This window comes from Callorhinus ursinus, unplaced genomic scaffold, assembly GCF_003265705.2.
Source record: "Callorhinus ursinus isolate GAN/ISIS: 27379988/994484 unplaced genomic scaffold, GSC_fseal_2.0 scaffold12, whole genome shotgun sequence".
NCBI lineage: Eukaryota > Metazoa > Chordata > Mammalia > Carnivora > Otariidae > Callorhinus > Callorhinus ursinus.
In genome coordinates this window covers 38,562,618-38,579,549 of record NW_027397074.1, presented here as the reverse complement: position 1 = coordinate 38,579,549, position 16,932 = coordinate 38,562,618, and the positions used below count along the sequence as shown (strand labels likewise).

General features: G+C 43.9%; 1 protein-coding gene across 3 annotated transcripts in view; it reads left to right on the top strand.

The window, feature by feature from the left end:
- Positions 1–16,932, top strand: part of RAPGEF5 (Rap guanine nucleotide exchange factor 5) — a 243,083-nt gene that overhangs the window by 164,352 nt on the left and 61,799 nt on the right. For 2 of the 3 annotated variants that reach the window (XM_073898944.1, XM_073898945.1), the window contains exons 10-11: positions 7,732–7,850; positions 8,314–8,402. In XM_073898944.1, coding sequence (XP_073755045.1) covers positions 7,732–7,850; positions 8,314–8,402 — 208 coding nt within the window. The remainder of the gene's footprint in view (positions 1–7,731; positions 7,851–8,313; positions 8,403–16,932) is intronic. The other variant, XM_025873001.2, reaches the window with a different exon arrangement.

Below are 16,932 nucleotides of genomic sequence, written 5' to 3'. Positions count from 1 at the left end.
CCCTCCCTTAGGAAGAGCACCTCTCAGCAAAATGTCCCCTATATCAGCACCATCAGACTTCACCACTTGAAATGGATTTTTTGAGATTCAGGTGTTGTTCTCTAAGCCTCTACTCTAAAATGCGCTGCAGTGTTTCATTTATTCATGCAATGTTCTTTGAGTATCTGTGAAGTGTTAAGACCTCATTGAGAATTCAAAGTTGAAGATTTGGTACCTGCCTCCAAGTGAGCTTTTGCTTTGTGCTTCTCCAAGTGCTGAGTCACAAGGAGTCACGTGGTACCATGGGGTCACAGAGAAGGGCCAGCCAAATCAGACTGGAGGCAAAGGGAGGGGTGTTCCTGGAGGCAGCAATTCTTGAAGTGAACTTTGCGGAATGAAAAAAGGTTAGACCAAGAAAGTCGTGAGATGAAAGTCATAACAAGCTATTGGCTCCAGGTCTTAGTCCATTCGGGCTGCCATCACAGAATACCACAGAATGAGTGGCTTATAAATGACGATGATTTATTTGTCACAGTTGTGGAGGCTAGATGTCCAAGATCAAGGTACTGGCAGATCCAGCATCTGATGAGAGGTTGCTTTCTGGTTCATAGACCACCATCATTTTACTATGTCCTCACAAGGTAGGAGAGGTGAGGGAACTCTCTGGGGGCTCTTTCATAAGGGCACCAGTCCCATTCATGAGGGCTCCACCTTTATGACCTAATCACCTCCCGAAGGCCCCACCTCCAGACACCATCACACTAGGGATCAGGTTTCAACCTAGGAATTTCTGGAGGGGGGCACATTCAGTCTATAGCAAATGGCTTCTCATAAGTAAGTTAGCATCTTCAGGCACCATTTTCATAAACTTGAGGGAAAACAGCCTTGCAACTTGTGCAACTTGTGAACATCAAGCTAGGTGATTCTTTGTGTTCTCCATCTGAAGGGTTCTCTGGTGCTGCCTGCTTCAGACGGGTTTGATGTTGGAGCACAAGGCCATGTGAGGTTGCTGAAAATCCCAGTTGGGGCCGAGCAGGAGGGGGAGAGTAGAGGGTACAAAATACACATCTTGCCCAGTTCACAATTTAGCCCACAGTTCAATCTGTTCATGTCACCCCCTTTTTATATGCCCTAGACTGAGGGACAGTACAATTTAGTGAATGGCTTCCTAGTGCTGTGTTATTTACATGGCTTCTTATATATTAGTTATATGGGACCTTGGCTTGGTAGATGGAATAAATAATTATAACACACAAGCTCAAAACACAATTAGCTCTTATGATGAGCATTGTAATAGGAAAGTGACTAAGTGAAGGGTGAGGGAAGCCTCGTAGTAAGAATAACCTTTGATCCTTGCAACATGGCATTCTGCCTTTTAGAGGCAATTCACTCCCTCTCTTGCTTGTTCATTAATTTGTAAGTACAGTAAACCTTTATCAAGTGAATATCATGTACCCTGAACTGTGTGTTAGAAAGAGAAATAGAAGTCACAGTCCCTGCCCTCAAGATGTCATCGTTTAATGGAGAGGACGGAGAACAAATGAAGAGAGGTCACTGTGATGGGCATCAGGACTGGGTTCTTTGGGCATCTTGCCTGGTTGGAGGCTGTTAGTGGCAGGACTTGCAAAGAAGTTTTCTTAGATGAGATGATAAGTAAAAGTTCCATCGTATGGAATGGTTTGCACTTCTTGGTGTTCGTAAACTTGAGTGAGACCGAGGCCTCTGGACTCTGCCTAGAAAAATGTGCTTACACATAAAAATTTTAGATACTTTCAGAGGGTTCTCTGAGTCTCTAAATCCCATCCATGAGCCCCCAGTTAAGCGCTCTTGTAAGAGTTCATGCTCATAGAGCAGCGGGTACACGATGCCGTAGAGAATATCAGTGGCTGCTTTATGTGAGTATTTGAGAGAGGAATATTTTCCATTATCTGCAATAATGGAAAAATCAAGCAAGTAGTTGTGACAATTCCAGCAGGCCTGAGAAATCCCTTAGTAATCACTTTTTCTTGCTAGTGCTGGTAATAAGTGAAAATATAAATACAGTCAAAAACTTGGTTCAGGATAATACAAGTTAAGACCTGCTAAACTATGAGCATCAATTCTTCACCTTATTTTTAAAAAATCAATAGTTTTATTATTTACTAGGTATTTTCATCCTAAAACTAAATGTCTTTCATGTGAATAAATGAAAGAAAAAAGGTTGATGTAGAAGTAAAAAAGCTGACCATGATCACTGAACTTAATCTAAAATAAGTCAAAGGCACTGGTTCTATAATTCATTCAGAATTGACAGAGAAGATAGCAGTATATCCAGAAAGAGGAAGTAAATCAGAGCTACCTGCCCAAAGAATGGAACAAAGATGAGGAGCAGGGACAACTTGAAAGCCCTCCTTTGTTTTCATGATCCTGATGGGTTCTGTTCAGTGGTCCTATAATTCTGTGACCCATCAGCCTTCCCTGCTGGCATTTATTACACACACACACACACACACACACACACCCCCACACACACCATTTTAGCTGAGGATACCTGTTTGCTTTTACATTTCCCCTCCTTCCCCACCTCCGCATTTATCCCAAATCGCATCCCATAGGCGAAGCTGTCTCCATCTGGCCCAGTTGTTGGAGTTTCTCATTCTTGCCACCATCCCTTCAAGGGAGCAGAGAAAGAACTGGTTTCTGCAGATCTGGAGGCTCATGTGTGTTTTGGGAAGAGATGGGAATTTTCACTGAACATGTACAAAGCAGGGCTGAACACCACAAGTAAAGGCATGAGGGAGTGTGGTGCCTTCTGGGAATATACCCTGTGCCCCTCGTCACCTCCCGTATCATTGTCATACCTGCAGAAGCCCCTTCTCTCCTGAGGCCTGTGCTACCTGCTCAGGTCATCTTTCCTTCCCTCCAGATGCTCTTCTACTTTCCTCAGTAGCTTTATTATCTGTCTCCTACTTTACCAAACTTTGAGCCCTGTTCCCTGCAGTCACTTTCAGGAACATTCCTTTGTATGACTCTTTTATCACCCAGACAAGGAAATGCTGTTTTGTTTTGCTTTTTTAATCCTTGACTCCAGTGACCACCATCTCCACACCTCTCCATACCAATGGCAAGGCAGCATCCTCTAACTCTTGTCAATGTCCTCTAGCCAGAGGCTACCAGGGACACACCTGTAGTTGGACAAGCTGGATTTGTTGCCTGTTGCTGAGGAGGAGACCTCACACTATGGGGAGCCAGGGGGCAGATCAGAATGAGAGGGTGCTAGGAGAAAGGATCCATAGGACTTGGGTTTGTGTCCAGTGATTGGGGGGGCGGTTAAAGAAGCAGGGCTTTGCTGTCAGGAAATGGGGTAACCCTGACTGGATATCTTGAGTCTTACCTACAGGGAAGACAGACCAGAGCAAAACTGAAGTGGTAATTGGGAAAGAAGCAGCAGCCGCTCGTTATCTGGGCTTTTGGGTATTTTCTGGCTTGGCCAATGTGCGTGCTTTGTCTGTGTTCAGGTGTGATTACCGTGTGGCCATGTGTTTATCTTGTTCCATCACAGTCACAGATTGGCCTTGTCTGATGTCAGTTTTCCGCACAGTCACTGATGCTCACAGGAGAAGCCCCAGCCTAGCTGTGAGTGCCAGGCCAGCTCCTGAATATCGGGGCTGCTCTTGTCTTTCTCAGTCTTCACCACTCTGAACTGCTCCACTTCACATATTTGCCTCCTTGATCAAAGCTTCCACCTGCTTCCTCGTCCACCCCCTGCCTGCTCCCTTAGCTCCTGTGGGGACTTAGCGTCAGCCGCTCCGTGTTTTCCCAGTTTATCAATGCCTTTCTTGGCTCACTGCTCTCCCTAGCCAGGCAGACACTATGTGGTGATGTATGCTGATAACCACCCAGAAGCCCTGCCCTTGTCACTGCCTATTGTTTCCTTTGCCAGCCCCTTCCTCTGGGTGGGCCCTATCATTCACTGTTCCCCTCTAAGGTTTGTGAGCCCTTCAGCAGAAAGGCATATAACCATCAACGTGTGTTTCTACCCTCAGCAGTCCACAAAGCTGCCTAGCAATGCTCTTTTTCATAACTTGTTTATCCCCTCTTGTGTCCCTGGTGCCATGTGTCCACCAACTTCACCCTGAATCCCCTCCTTCCAGAAGGTAGTCTCAATCCCCCCTCTACTAAGAAGATAGAAGCCACCTCGTATGCTCTACTGTGGCTTCCTTATTTTCCATACTTTATTTTTTTTCTGAGTCTCCACCCATCCTGCTTCCCTTGAACCTCTCTGAGGGAAAGAAATACTCATCCTTTCTTAGCCTGCCGCCTCCACTGTGTTCTTGATTTTGTCCCCTCTTCTCAGTATCTGCCTTCCCCAGCCCCACAGCCTCTGCAGTGTGGCCCTTTCCCTTCACGATGCAGTTCCAGGATGTGGGCTTCTCTGTGGACTCCCTCCCCATTCAGTCGCAACTTAGCCCTTCTCTTCTCACTCCCGGGCCAAAGTGATCGCGTCATCGATTTTTCTTAGACGTAATCTTTGTAAACTGTACAGCATCAGACCAGCGTGTTCCTTGAATCTCTTGAGACCATGCTCTCCAGATTCTCCTGGCTCATCTTGGTTTTACATCATCTCAAGACTCTGACCCTCTACTTTTCTCCAACTTTCTGTGGGTTTTTTCCTTCCCCTATTCCCATCTTTATAGTTCCCTTTCTCTCCTGTTCCCTCTTAACAATCTCAACCAGTCCCAGAACTTGAATAATTCACAAATTTGTCTCTGCCCTTGACCTCTGTTGGAAGCCTAGTTCATTATTTCTAACTGCCTCCTCAGTATCTATAGCATGATATATTATCGGTACTAAAACATCACTTGTCTGAAACTAGATTCATCAGTCTCACCGGAACCAGAGTCTCTGTATAGTTTTTGTCCCATTTCATGGCATTTCCATTCTCTGTCACTTACAGCTGTCTTGACTATCAAATCCCATGGGTTCTACCTTTGCATTGTCTCTCACATTTGACCTCATCTTAGGGTGCTTGCCAAGTTACAGTTATGTTGTTAGGGAGCCTATTAACTTGTTAGTTAGGGGCAAGGGACTTGTCTTGCTCATCTCTGCTTGTTCCTCGGTATCTAGCACAGTGCCATACTCATAAGACACCATCACTGTTTGTTGGGTGAATTACTATAAATTAAGCATTTTAATGCTTTACTTGCCCTTCATGAACTATTTGTGATTGAACAGTTTTCCATCATTAGACCTCTAAATACTTTTATTCTTCAAGCAAGCACCAGAACAAAGTTTCCTACTCAGAACCTCAATCATGGTACTTCTGCTCTTTTTTAGGAAGAGCAATTAGGTAAGCGTGCATGGGTCATGAGGCATTCATATTCCCTTCCTTTTTGAAAGCCAGATAGGATACCTAGGATTATTATGTTTTCATGGCAATTTTAGATAACTTACATCTCCCTTTATACATTGATTTTTCTGCTTTCTCTTTTATTTTTTAATAGGTTTTCAAAATGGAAACTATCACTATGACATAAGATGCTATTGATAGTACATCAATGTGATTCAGCTATTTCCCTGCCCAGTAGAGTGTGGCTGCTCTCTGCACAGCCCTGTAATACATATTAGTTACACAGATGTTAGCGAAGCCCTTCCCATCCATATGTATGTGCGTGGCCCTTGGAAGTTAATAATGCCATATATCACGTGCATGTAGAATGTAAAATGTACTTCACAATGACAGCAGGCTCATAGAAAATGAATATTGGCTTATGATGAGAGGAAAACCAGGGAAAGATTTTTGTCCTTTCAAATCCATTGTTGAATGAATTATTTGTTTCTGTGTCTCAGTATCCCAGACCCACATTCTGCCTTTTTTTTTTTTTTTTGGTCAATATATGCCCCTCTCTCCAGCCACCTTATTTCACTTCAACTACATGGATAACAACAGAACCCCTTTGGAGAAATGAAAGATAGCAATTACACATTGGTATTCATGTTACAGGAGTCACGCTGCCATCCTCAGGGAGTTGAACAATGAATATCCAACATTAATTGCCACAGTAACTGAGCGTCTGACCTTGCTGAAATGTAATACACCCGTTTTACATAGTAAAATTATTTGCCACTAAAAGACTTTTTAAATTATCATAAAGTTATATTGCTGTTTAGAGTTACCAATAATTTTTATTTTTGTCACTACATTTTCTTGGGAATCAGGACATCCACAGTTGCAATCATAATTTTATCACTGATTTGGTTGACAATTATGGCAAGATTAGTGCCTTTGTATGCTTAGGAAGGGTGAATAAAATGCATTGCCATCCTGGTAGATCTATAGAACTGATTAATAAGGTACAGTGGACAGTATATTTTACCCATTGGGGAGAAATATACTCTTTTTTTTTTTCCTTTAATGCTTGCTCCTAATGATAGGTTGGATTTTCTGCCAGTGGCAGAAACATGCTAGGAACTCTAGGGCATGTTTCCCTTTTGAAAGAAGTGATATCATTTTTCAGGTGAAGCCTACCTACTATCAACTTTTCTTGCTTTCATCTTTTGCTCAAATCCTCAGAAATACAGACGCTAGCTTTTCTTATGTGTATTTTACAGTTCTTTTGTCCTGGGCTACCTCACCCTTCCCTGGTGTCACACACTGGGAGAATTTCACACTATATATATACTCTGGAAGTGTTCATCACTCAGGGTCGGCCTCCACACTGCTGGGTCAGCAGGGTGCCGGACTCCGACAGAGCCTAGTCAGCGGGCCACGGTGGCTCTGGGCTGTGGAAGCTGTGTGTGCAGAAATGAATGATTGTTCAGCCTTCTCTCCTTTTTGAAAGGGACTGAGGTGAAGAAAGTCAGTGCACTCACCCGTGACATGCGAATTTCAGCCTAGATGAGATTCTAACTAGAGATCCATTTTTGCTTGTATTCCAGCAAAACTAGCACAGGATAAATTTGAAGGCCATCTTATGTCTGGGGGGGGGGAATGAACTGAATGATAGAATGGGTAGTTTTTTGCCCACCTTTTGAAGTAGGGCTGTGAGGCAAATGAGTATGTGTCCACCCTAACTACTTAATATGGCTTGTTCATTGTTTTAGTGTTTAAGTGGTTTATAACTTTCCAGTTTTTTTTTTTAAGGTTTTATTTATTTGACAGAGAGAAACACAGCTAGAGAGGGAACACAAGCAGGGAGAGCGGGAGAGGGAGAAGCAGGCTTCCTGCAGAGCAGGGAGCCCGATGCGGGGCTCGATCCCAGGACCCTGGGACCATGACCTGAGCAGAAGGCAGACACTCAATGACTGAGCCACCCAGGTGCCCCTGTAACTTTCCAGTTTTAAGCATTAACAAGATAAAAGAGAATAGATATGCAGTTAGTATGTTGTGTCTTTTGAAACTTTGAACTTCGGATTCCTTACTTCAGATCATTCAGGTAGTTTTAAAAGCGAGCTCTCTGAATCCTAGCCCCACTTTATTTATTTTCTCCCATTTCCTTTACAGTACTTATGTCTCCCTAATACTTGTCTGTGTTTATAGAATTTGAGCCGGGACACTCTACCATTAGGGGGAGATTCTTGCCCGGACTCCTCATTTTTTTCAGGATCTTTAAAGAAATCCTGGTGGAAAGCAACTTGAGAAAACGCAGCTTCAGTTTAGCCCCTGCTTGGGGGTGGGGGTTTGCTTGTTTTTGTTTTTGTTTGCCGGTTTGTTTCATTTTCTCTCCCCTTTTCGTCCCATCCATCACGGTCCTCCCCACCACCCGCCGAAAGCAGGATGATGAGGTGAGGACGGTTCGGGTGAAGGAGCAGGAGCACAACGTCCTGGTGCTGAAGAGGGTGCAGTGCTGTGGGCCGGCCCCCCTGGCCGGCAGCGCGGACAGTGATTGGAGGTGAGTTCGCACGGGGGCTCGCGCTCCTCTTTCCTCGGCCCTGCCTGCCTCCCGTTCTCTCGCTCCATCTCACTCGCTCCCGCTGCCTCCCGTCCCTCCCTCCCTCCCTCCCTCTCTTCTCCCCGCCTCTCGCCCCTCGCGCCGCGTCCTAGCTGCCTGCAGAGCTCTTGGCAGCCAGATGGACTCAGTTCCCGGCGAAAGGACAGAGATGGCAAGATCTTTTAGCTCTTAGGGGATGCCTTTGTTAGTGGCCGTTCACAATGGGCAGCTCCCGGCTGAGGGTCTTTGACCCTCAGCTAGAGAGGAAGGAGTCCGCAGCGCTCTCCGACCGAGAGCTGCCCTTGCCTACCTTCGATGTGCCTTATTTCAAGTACATTGATGAGGAGGATGAGGACGATGAATGGAGCAGCCGCTCGCAGTCTTCCACCGAGGATGACTCCGTGGACTCTCTGCTCTCTGACAGATACGTGGTCGTGTCCGGGACCCCCGAGAAGATTTTGGAGCACCTTTTGAATGACTTGCATCTGGAAGAAGTCCAGGACAAAGAAACAGGTAAGGGACGGGGGGGGGGGGGGGGGGGTGGGGGCTTGTCTCCAGCTTCCAGACCCACAGCTGCGCCTGCCCTTGTCAGCGGGGGCAAGGCTCCCGCTGTAGCCGAAACCAGCGTGGGCGAAATAGCATCTGCTTTGTGCGCCTCCCCCCTTGGCCTCGTGCTGTTTTGTTTCAATCCAGTAAATGGACACATGTAGATCCAAGCAGCTGCCTGGGAAGTCGCTGTACAAAGAAAACGATGCGAAGGCAGATGTTCTTGTGTCTCTGGCAATTTTTACGAAATCTCACCTAAAGGCAGTTGGCAAGAGGCTAGCATTTTAATAGCCAGTGTTCACTGGGAAGAAATACAAGGGATGAGCATTCACCTGGCCTGTGGGAAGCACTGAGCTGAGGGGAGTAGCCTCCCTGCGGAGATGCCAACAATTAATGCAACTACTCAGCAACTGGAAGCTTAGCAGCAACTTCTGCTTTTTTCCAGGTGGTTTACAAATTGCTCAGAGCAAGCCTTGCTGTGCAGAATATCCTACTCATAGCTTCACAGACTAGAAACTATAACTCACTGAAGTCTTAGTGATCAGACTTCTTGTCCTTTCTGTCTAATCTGGGAGCAAAATACCCATTTAGCTTTGTCACCCTTGCACTTTGGGAAACAGTACCATTGCGTGTACAAAACAACCTAACCATGTTTCCTTTATCACCAGAAGGCAAGTACTTACTTCTCTTCACCAGAATTGGTAATTTGTTCCAGCGTGGAACAATTATTGCAATGAATAGGCCTCTGGCTGTAGCCTCGATTCTGTAACTTGATCTCCTGACTAAAAGGCACTGTTTGCTGTTATCAGAGCACCTGTGTTTGTAGGTTGAATTCCTGCAGAGTAACACCTTAGGTTTTTCCTCTCGTTGGAAAGATTGTGAAATGACTGTGTAGGTGGGAGCAAGTTTCCTTGGGTCCCAGTAGTTTTTTGTCTGAACCTAACTGATATCTGACTCTAAAAAGCATTATGAAGGACGTGAAGAGAAACAAAGTTGTGTGAAATATGTAAATGGGTTAAAAAAAAGAAAAGGAAAATGACCCAATCCCATATCCTACAGTAATGTTATACTTTGATCTCAAAAATCAAATAGATACTTTATTTTGCGTATGTTTGGGGTGGTGGAAACCAGTAGCTGTCATTTATACACAGGCTAAAAGAAAAACATTCTCATGGCATTTGCTGGGTTATTTTTGTATGTCTGTTGGTTAATATTTTGTGCATCTGAGCACTGTTCCCATGTTCTGCTTCATCAGATATAATCATCATGGAACCGGGAATAATTTTCCACATACTGATTACCAGACTGCTCTACACAGGTGGTTTAGACTAGATTACAGGCAAATAATCTGCCACAAAGAGGACACCTTTCAATGTGGATAGATTTTTCAGGGGTTTGAATGCTTGCTTCTTCTTAACAGCACCACAGTTCTGGTCTGTAATGTGAGACTCTGTCTAGGTCATGTGAGTGGGTGTAAAAATTATTAACGCCAGTATTAGGCCTAACTTGATTTCTTTTTTCTTTCTTTGTAATTGTCAGTGGTTTTTTGAGAAAGATGGCCTAGGTTCCCATAACACGTTCCCGCTGTCCAACACTGGGAATGAGAAATCTCCCAGATTACTTTACTAAGTATGCCCGGAGTTGCGGGCTGCTGGAAACCGTGTTGTGCATGGTGTCTAGCGACTGTTACACCATGCCTGGGATCAGATGTGTCACTCTAGGCCCATGCTCAGCAAAGCAGAGAGGACCAGAGCTCAGTGGTTTGCCCTCAGCAAGGCAGGAAGAGACCTCTCCGGGTCAGCCTCTCATCGTTCCAACTCATTTCCTCAGAGTTTTCAGAGGACGCATGATACTTCATATTTTTGTAGTGATACTTGAAAGAGAGCATGGTAGCAACTTTTCCTGTGATTAACAGAGAACTTTATGAAAATGAAAAGTCAAACTTAGAGATTGATGTGTATGCAATAGGGAGGTCCAGCCCTTGGAGAAAATACAACAGAAAAGCCACCATGTGGTTTTTTTGTTGCTAAAATGAAAAGAAATATCATATATGTAAAAATAAAATAAATTCCATGGGCAACTTGAAGAAAAGAGGTGATTAGTTTGTTCTAGCTTGAATACTAAACGAATCACATATTTAAAGGAATTGAGGCCCCTTGTTACCAACAGAGGTGAATTCACGTTCTTTATTTTGGTGAGGCTGGCAACCCTCATTATAAAAGGCCTATGTGAGCAAGAGCCTAATAGCATCGTATAAACATATGGAAGACAGATGGAGGAAAATGAGAAGGGGCTGCAGTAAAAGTATACAGCAGCGTTTTTATGTTCTCGAGCACCCCTTTTAGAGAGAGAGCCATCTGGGGCCGGCTGGAGCCATCTGGTGGTTGTCCACATGGCCCCGGTGGCAGTGAGGAGGAAAGGGTCCATGGGAGGACATAGGTGCTTCCATAGACCAGGATGAGCCTGTTCCGGATTGTTACATTCCTGTGCCCGCCAGAGGCTGGGGAAAGTAACAGTGCCGGAGATGTGAGTCACTTCCCATCTCTTTCCCACAAAAGTCACTTAGTTGTGAAAATGGAAGTACAAGACCCAATAGGAGAGACCTTCCACACTCACAGAGGAGCAGCTGAAGTGATTACTAATTGATATGGACATGCAAGTGGAAAAAACGTTGACTTAATTGAATGCAATAGGAAGGAGAATGCCAGAGCTATTGACATAATGTAATCCTGTTGCTACCTGAATTGAGAAAACAACAATTCATATGGTACTCTATCACCAAGTCAAACTGGGTTTTAAAAGCAATAATATTAGAGATGCTTAAAAGCAACCTACTAATGATTTTCCCAAGTGATTAGATTCACACAACGGATGTCCCGTGTGTTTTCATCATCCCCTGTATGCATACCTTTCCTCCCTTGTAGGACCAGGCTCAAGGAGTCTTTCCAGGAACAGCTGTAGAATGAATGCGTGTATGAATGAATGAATGAATGGGTGATTCTTCATTGTTTCAAATGAAAAAGCTATTTGAGTCTGGCCACTGGATATCTATTTATGAACATGGAAAGTGACTGAAGCAGCTTTCAAAGATGACCTTTTCTGTCAAGGTTCAGGTCCTGGCTTATACCTTTGGAATGGTAGAGAAAAATCAAGCAGCTCTTTCATCTTCCCAGTATAGGGGAGACATCGCTGAGCACTCCCAGCCCAGGAGAATTACAAAGCAGGCAAGGAGAAAGAAAAACAAGGAGTTGTGAGTGGAGGAGCTAGAGGCAAGGAGGAGCAAGCTCCCCCCAGCCAGCCCTGGTCTGCGGGGTCTGCGGGGGGTTCATCCTCCTATTTAACACTTTCCACTCCCTGGAAAGGATACAGTATGTTTTGTTTAGGACTGCTGTTGTTGGGAATAATGACTTCTAGTTCAAAGCAGGGGGAAAATTACGTATTGGATGGATTACACAGAGAAAAACCTTCTTATTGATTTTTCTCTCTGAATCTGCATTATGACAGGTCCACCTTAGGGAGAACACAAGAGGAAACACATTATTTGCTGGCCTCTTTTTTTTTTTTCCGTTTTCTTATTCTTCATTCATCCTTTTGAAGCAAAGGTGCTTAAGGTTATGGGTTTTTAAGAAAAACAGGCGAGCTGAGAATAGGATAGTAGGAACAGGTAAAGCCAACCAGCTCATGCTTATTAAGCTTGACCTGCTTTCTTCAAGGTGTGGCTGGTTTGGTTACTCACGAGGCTGTCATTCAGCATACCCTGTGGAGTGTACTTAGTGTGGAAGCGCCTCTTTGGTCACGTGTTACTGGTTGGCTTCCAGCAGCACTGCGTAGGGCGAGCAGATCATTGAGAAACTGAGTCGTTTTCCTTTGTAAGGAGGCAAAAACTTCCATGAAAGTGCCTGTCTTACATCATAGGGGTGTCTCACTCAATCGATAGAGTCCGGCGGCTAATCTTCATTGCCAGCTTGCTGGTGGCTTTTTTTAGAGCAGTGCTCTGACAGAACCTTGAGGAAAGGAGGACAGGCACTGATTTTTATGAACTTCTTTGTCTTCTTTCCGGCCAGCACCAAGCCTGTCCTAGGTGCTCGACGCGTGTGTCTTGTGAAGAAAAATTAAGAAGGCTTTTTTCCTGGTCATTGGAAAGATAGAAGACAACTTCTATCTTTGATCTTCTTCCTTGATCTCCTTACCATTTAGGATTTTGGAAAGATGTTTGGCATTTCTGTCCCAGGCTTCCTCTTGCAGGTGGCAAAGACCTCGATGACCGTGTAGCAGCATAGCTTGTGCAGCCTCAAACGTCGTTGAGGCTAGACACAGAAAATTATTAGATGGTGGTAAATCTCTCCATGATTTTGCACAATTAAGATGCACCTAAAGTTATGTTGTATTTATCTTTTGTTTTTATTTTTGTAATGTCACATAACAAATAGACCAGTGGATCTTATGTATGACTGCACATTAGGGGATCATGGGGCACTTTTTAAAAATTCCAATACCTGCGGGGTGCCTGGGTGGCTCAGTTGGTTAAGCGACTGCCTTTGGCTCAGGTCATGATCCTGGAGTCCCGGGATCGAGTCCCGCATCGGGCTCCCTGCTCAGCGGGGAGTCTGCTTCTCCCTCTGACCCTCTTCCCTCTCGTGCTCTCTATCTTTCATTCTCTCTCTCTCAAATAAAATCTTTAAAAGAAAAAATTCCAATACCTGGGTCCCACCCCAGAGGTTCTGATTCAGTTGACCTGAGATGGGACCTAAGCTTTATGGACTTTAAAAGCTCTCCAACTAAGGCTCATATGCAGCCAGATGTGAGAGCCACGGAAACAGAACATTGACCTTGTCTCTTCCACCACTCCCAACTTTTTAAGATTTATTCCGAGTCTCTAATAGTTACAAATATATATCTGCCTCGGAGAGCCAGGGGCATCATCTTCCCTTTTCTCCACCTGCCCTCCATCCCCCTCCTCCTCTCCAGGGCTTTATGTCCACTGGTCCCTGCCTCTGCAGCCTGAGAAGTTCAGAATTTACAAGCTTCCACTGCTGGTCCACCCACTGAAATAATTTTGAAAAAAAGGAAACAATCAGAGGAGACAGAGGTACTGGACACACAGCTGTTGAATTTCTCAACTCTTGGAAAGAGGAGGTGATGATATATAGTGAACAAAACCCATTTGGATGTTTGCCAGGGTTCTGTCACACCATAAAAATCCCTGGGTGGCCCTTGAGTCTCACAGCCAAGATGCCCACTTCTGCAAGAAACCGTGCTTTGAGAAAGGACAAAATACACATAGCAGAGGAGAAAGTGTACTAAAATGAGATTCTGAGGTCTTGGGTCCCAGATCTGGGCTCCATTAATAAACCAGCCTGAGACCTTAAGCAAGTCATACAAAAAATCTTTGAGATGTCTTTCATCACTAAAACACCTTGATTCAAAGGGATCTACATCAGTCTCTTTCCAAATGTCACAGAACCGTGGAATTCTAGATCCGGAGGAGAGACCCTAGGATTCATGTAGACAGTTTGCAGAAACCCGTGGTCATTTTATGTTGAAATCACCATCACTTAGCCTTTGCACAAGGACATAGACTATTCAGTATACCTTTGTATTACTTATATTACTGCTGCATTTCTTCAGACTCATAGGGCAATTAGAATGTTGATGGAGGAGGAAGCTTGGAACCCACTGCTCATTGGCCATACCTGGTGATGATTTATGTGTGTTTGTCTGTAACCTTGTTCAGTGGGAAACTTCTTAAGCTCTTTGAGAAATTATGCTATAACATTTCCAAAGAATGGCTTTGATTTATCACCTACTAGTAAAATCCATTTGCAAAATTGTATTACCAAGCCATCTTGGGATATTCAGAAAGAGTCTGTTGCCAAGGGAAAGTGGCAGTTTTCCCCCAGAGGTGAAAGATTCTACATCCTATCTCTGATCCTAGCCATCTCCCTGTAATTTCTTTACTTTTAACTTTATACATTGCTTCTGTGATAAAATATAACTGTTCATTTTTAATTACTCAATTTCTATATGCCCATGAATGAATACCTTAGAAAAACTTAATTCCTTCATTCCACAGATATCTTTAACACTCCCCTGTCTAGATGTGGAGATATAGTTGTAAACAAAACAAACTCTTTACCTTCATGGGGCATATATTCCAGTAGAGGGATTCAGACAAAAAAGGAAGTAGGGAAATGGTAGATATTAAATGCTAATCATTATAGGCACTATTTTATGATAACTATATCCACATGTCTTTAAAATTAAGCTAGAGGAGGGACGCCTGGGTGGCTCAGTCAGTTAAGCCTCTGGCTTCGGCTCAGGTCTTGATCCCAGGGTCCCAGGGTCCCAGGGTCCCAGGGTCGAGTCCCACAATGGGCTCCCTGCTCAGCGGGGAGCCTGCTTCTCCTTCTGCCTGCCGCTCCCCCTGCTTGTGTTCTCTCTCTCTCTCCAAATAAATAAATAAAATCTTTTTTAAAAATAAGCTAGAGGGTATTTTAATGTATTTAAAGTATTTTCAAGGCACACCTAGGTGGTTCAGTTGGTTAAGCGTCTGACTCTTGATCTCAAGGTTGTGAATTCAAGCTCCACCTTGGGCTCCATGCTGGGTGTGGAGCCTACTTTAAAAAAAAAAACAAAAAAGGTATTTTCAAGAATTAACATGAAACTATTGATTATAGCAACAAAGTTCAGAACCAAAGGAAATAGACTTAATTGAAGAAAAAGAAGGAAGGAAGGGAGGAAGGGAGGAAGGAAGGGAAATTTGAAGTAGGTATAGGTATCCCTGGATGGTACTAGCTAGGACTATAAGCCATAGAATCCACATCCATGGAAATGTTTGTTATCAGGCTTTTACCATCTTGGCCTGTGAAAATAACTTTTTCATGGACAAATAACTAGACTAGGTTGCCATTTGAGGTCTTTTTCAGCTTTCCAAAACTGCCACTTTTAATTTTGTTTGCAGACCATGCTTTAGTAAAAAAGTCAGCAGCGACTAAATTCATTAGCACCAACTCCAGCTGCCCTGGGTATGCCTCAGATGCACAGCACTGCTGTTCGGTGAAGGCTTACTTTTCCAGATAAAGAAAAGGCTTGAAATAGCTATCCATGGTGACAGTGAAAATCCCCAAAGTGCTGTCGAGAGAGAGCTAGAAGTAGAAGTGTTCACGTGAGAACATAGTTACTGCTCTGCTGTTTAATCTTTGTACTGTGGATTTGGTTTGCTTTGGTTTGATTTGGTTTTTTGGCAATGCCCTTAACTTCCCTCCCCATTACTATTACGGAGAATGTAGTGTGTTTGCCGGCCATAACTGAAGAATTGGGAGACTTTAAAGATTAATATTGACAAATGATGAGGTATTAGAATTGTGTAGAAGTCCTCTCCTCAGTTGCCTCATTTATGAAAGCAGAGCACTTAGGCCACATGTTGTTTGAGGACCTTCCCAGATTTGAGACCCGGGATTGGAAGATTACTCAAGATACCCCTCCATTTATCCAAACTTCCTCTCCATCCAGTGGATTTTAGAACAGGATAATTGTCCCCAATCTAATGGACATAGAGGCTAAGGTAGAAGTTATCTAAACTGCTTCAGAGCGAGAATGATCATTTGAAACTGGGAATGAACTCAGGTGTATCCCTAGCTTTTCCCCAGAGATCATTTTTTATCTAGTGACTAGAGTCAGGGATAAAAGACCTCATTGAAGTAAAAACCTACCATTCAACTCCAGCTGTAAACCCCAAATCAGGTGCTTCGGTAGCTGCTTAACAGTGCTCTAATCTCCAGCACAAAGGCCTGCTTCTTGGTTTCCAGCTGTGAGCTGGATGGCCACTGGGTGAGCTGCCTGCATCCCTGTTTCCCAGAGGTTACAAAAGAAGGGTGTGGGGGAAGAGGTCCTCGTATCAGCTGGTAGGGGTCAGACTGCTCACAGGAGATGGGGTTAAAAATCAGATTTTGACTGTGGATTTCACTTGAGGTGTTCATCATGGTGGACTAATCTATTCGCATCACCTTTAAACATGTGATATTATGTATGATAACAAGGGAATTGATGCTTTTACGCTGCCAGTAGGTTGTGGGTTAATTAATACTCTTGTTGGTAATGAAGCAAGATGAAATGAAGTGAGACCGAGCTGAAGCATAAGGTCATTAACATACACTGATTAATAATGGAAATGTGGAAGTTTTCATTACCGCATAACCAATGGGCAAAGGAAGGTGTGTAATGGATGAGGGTATAAGTAGGAGGACAGCATACTTTCCAGCCACACCATCCCTGTTTAGAATGAAAACAGATCATTGGAATGCATTTCTTTTAATAGCATCATTTTCGTGTTGAATCCACAAGACCTCTTCCAATACTTGACGTTCAACTCTTAAGTCCAGAGCACACCAGAAACAAACTAAAATATTATAGGGCTATAGAACATTAATTTCAAGAGGACCTGAAGATTAAAAAAAAGGGAAATTAAGATGCATGAGGAGCAAGAATTATCTGAGAA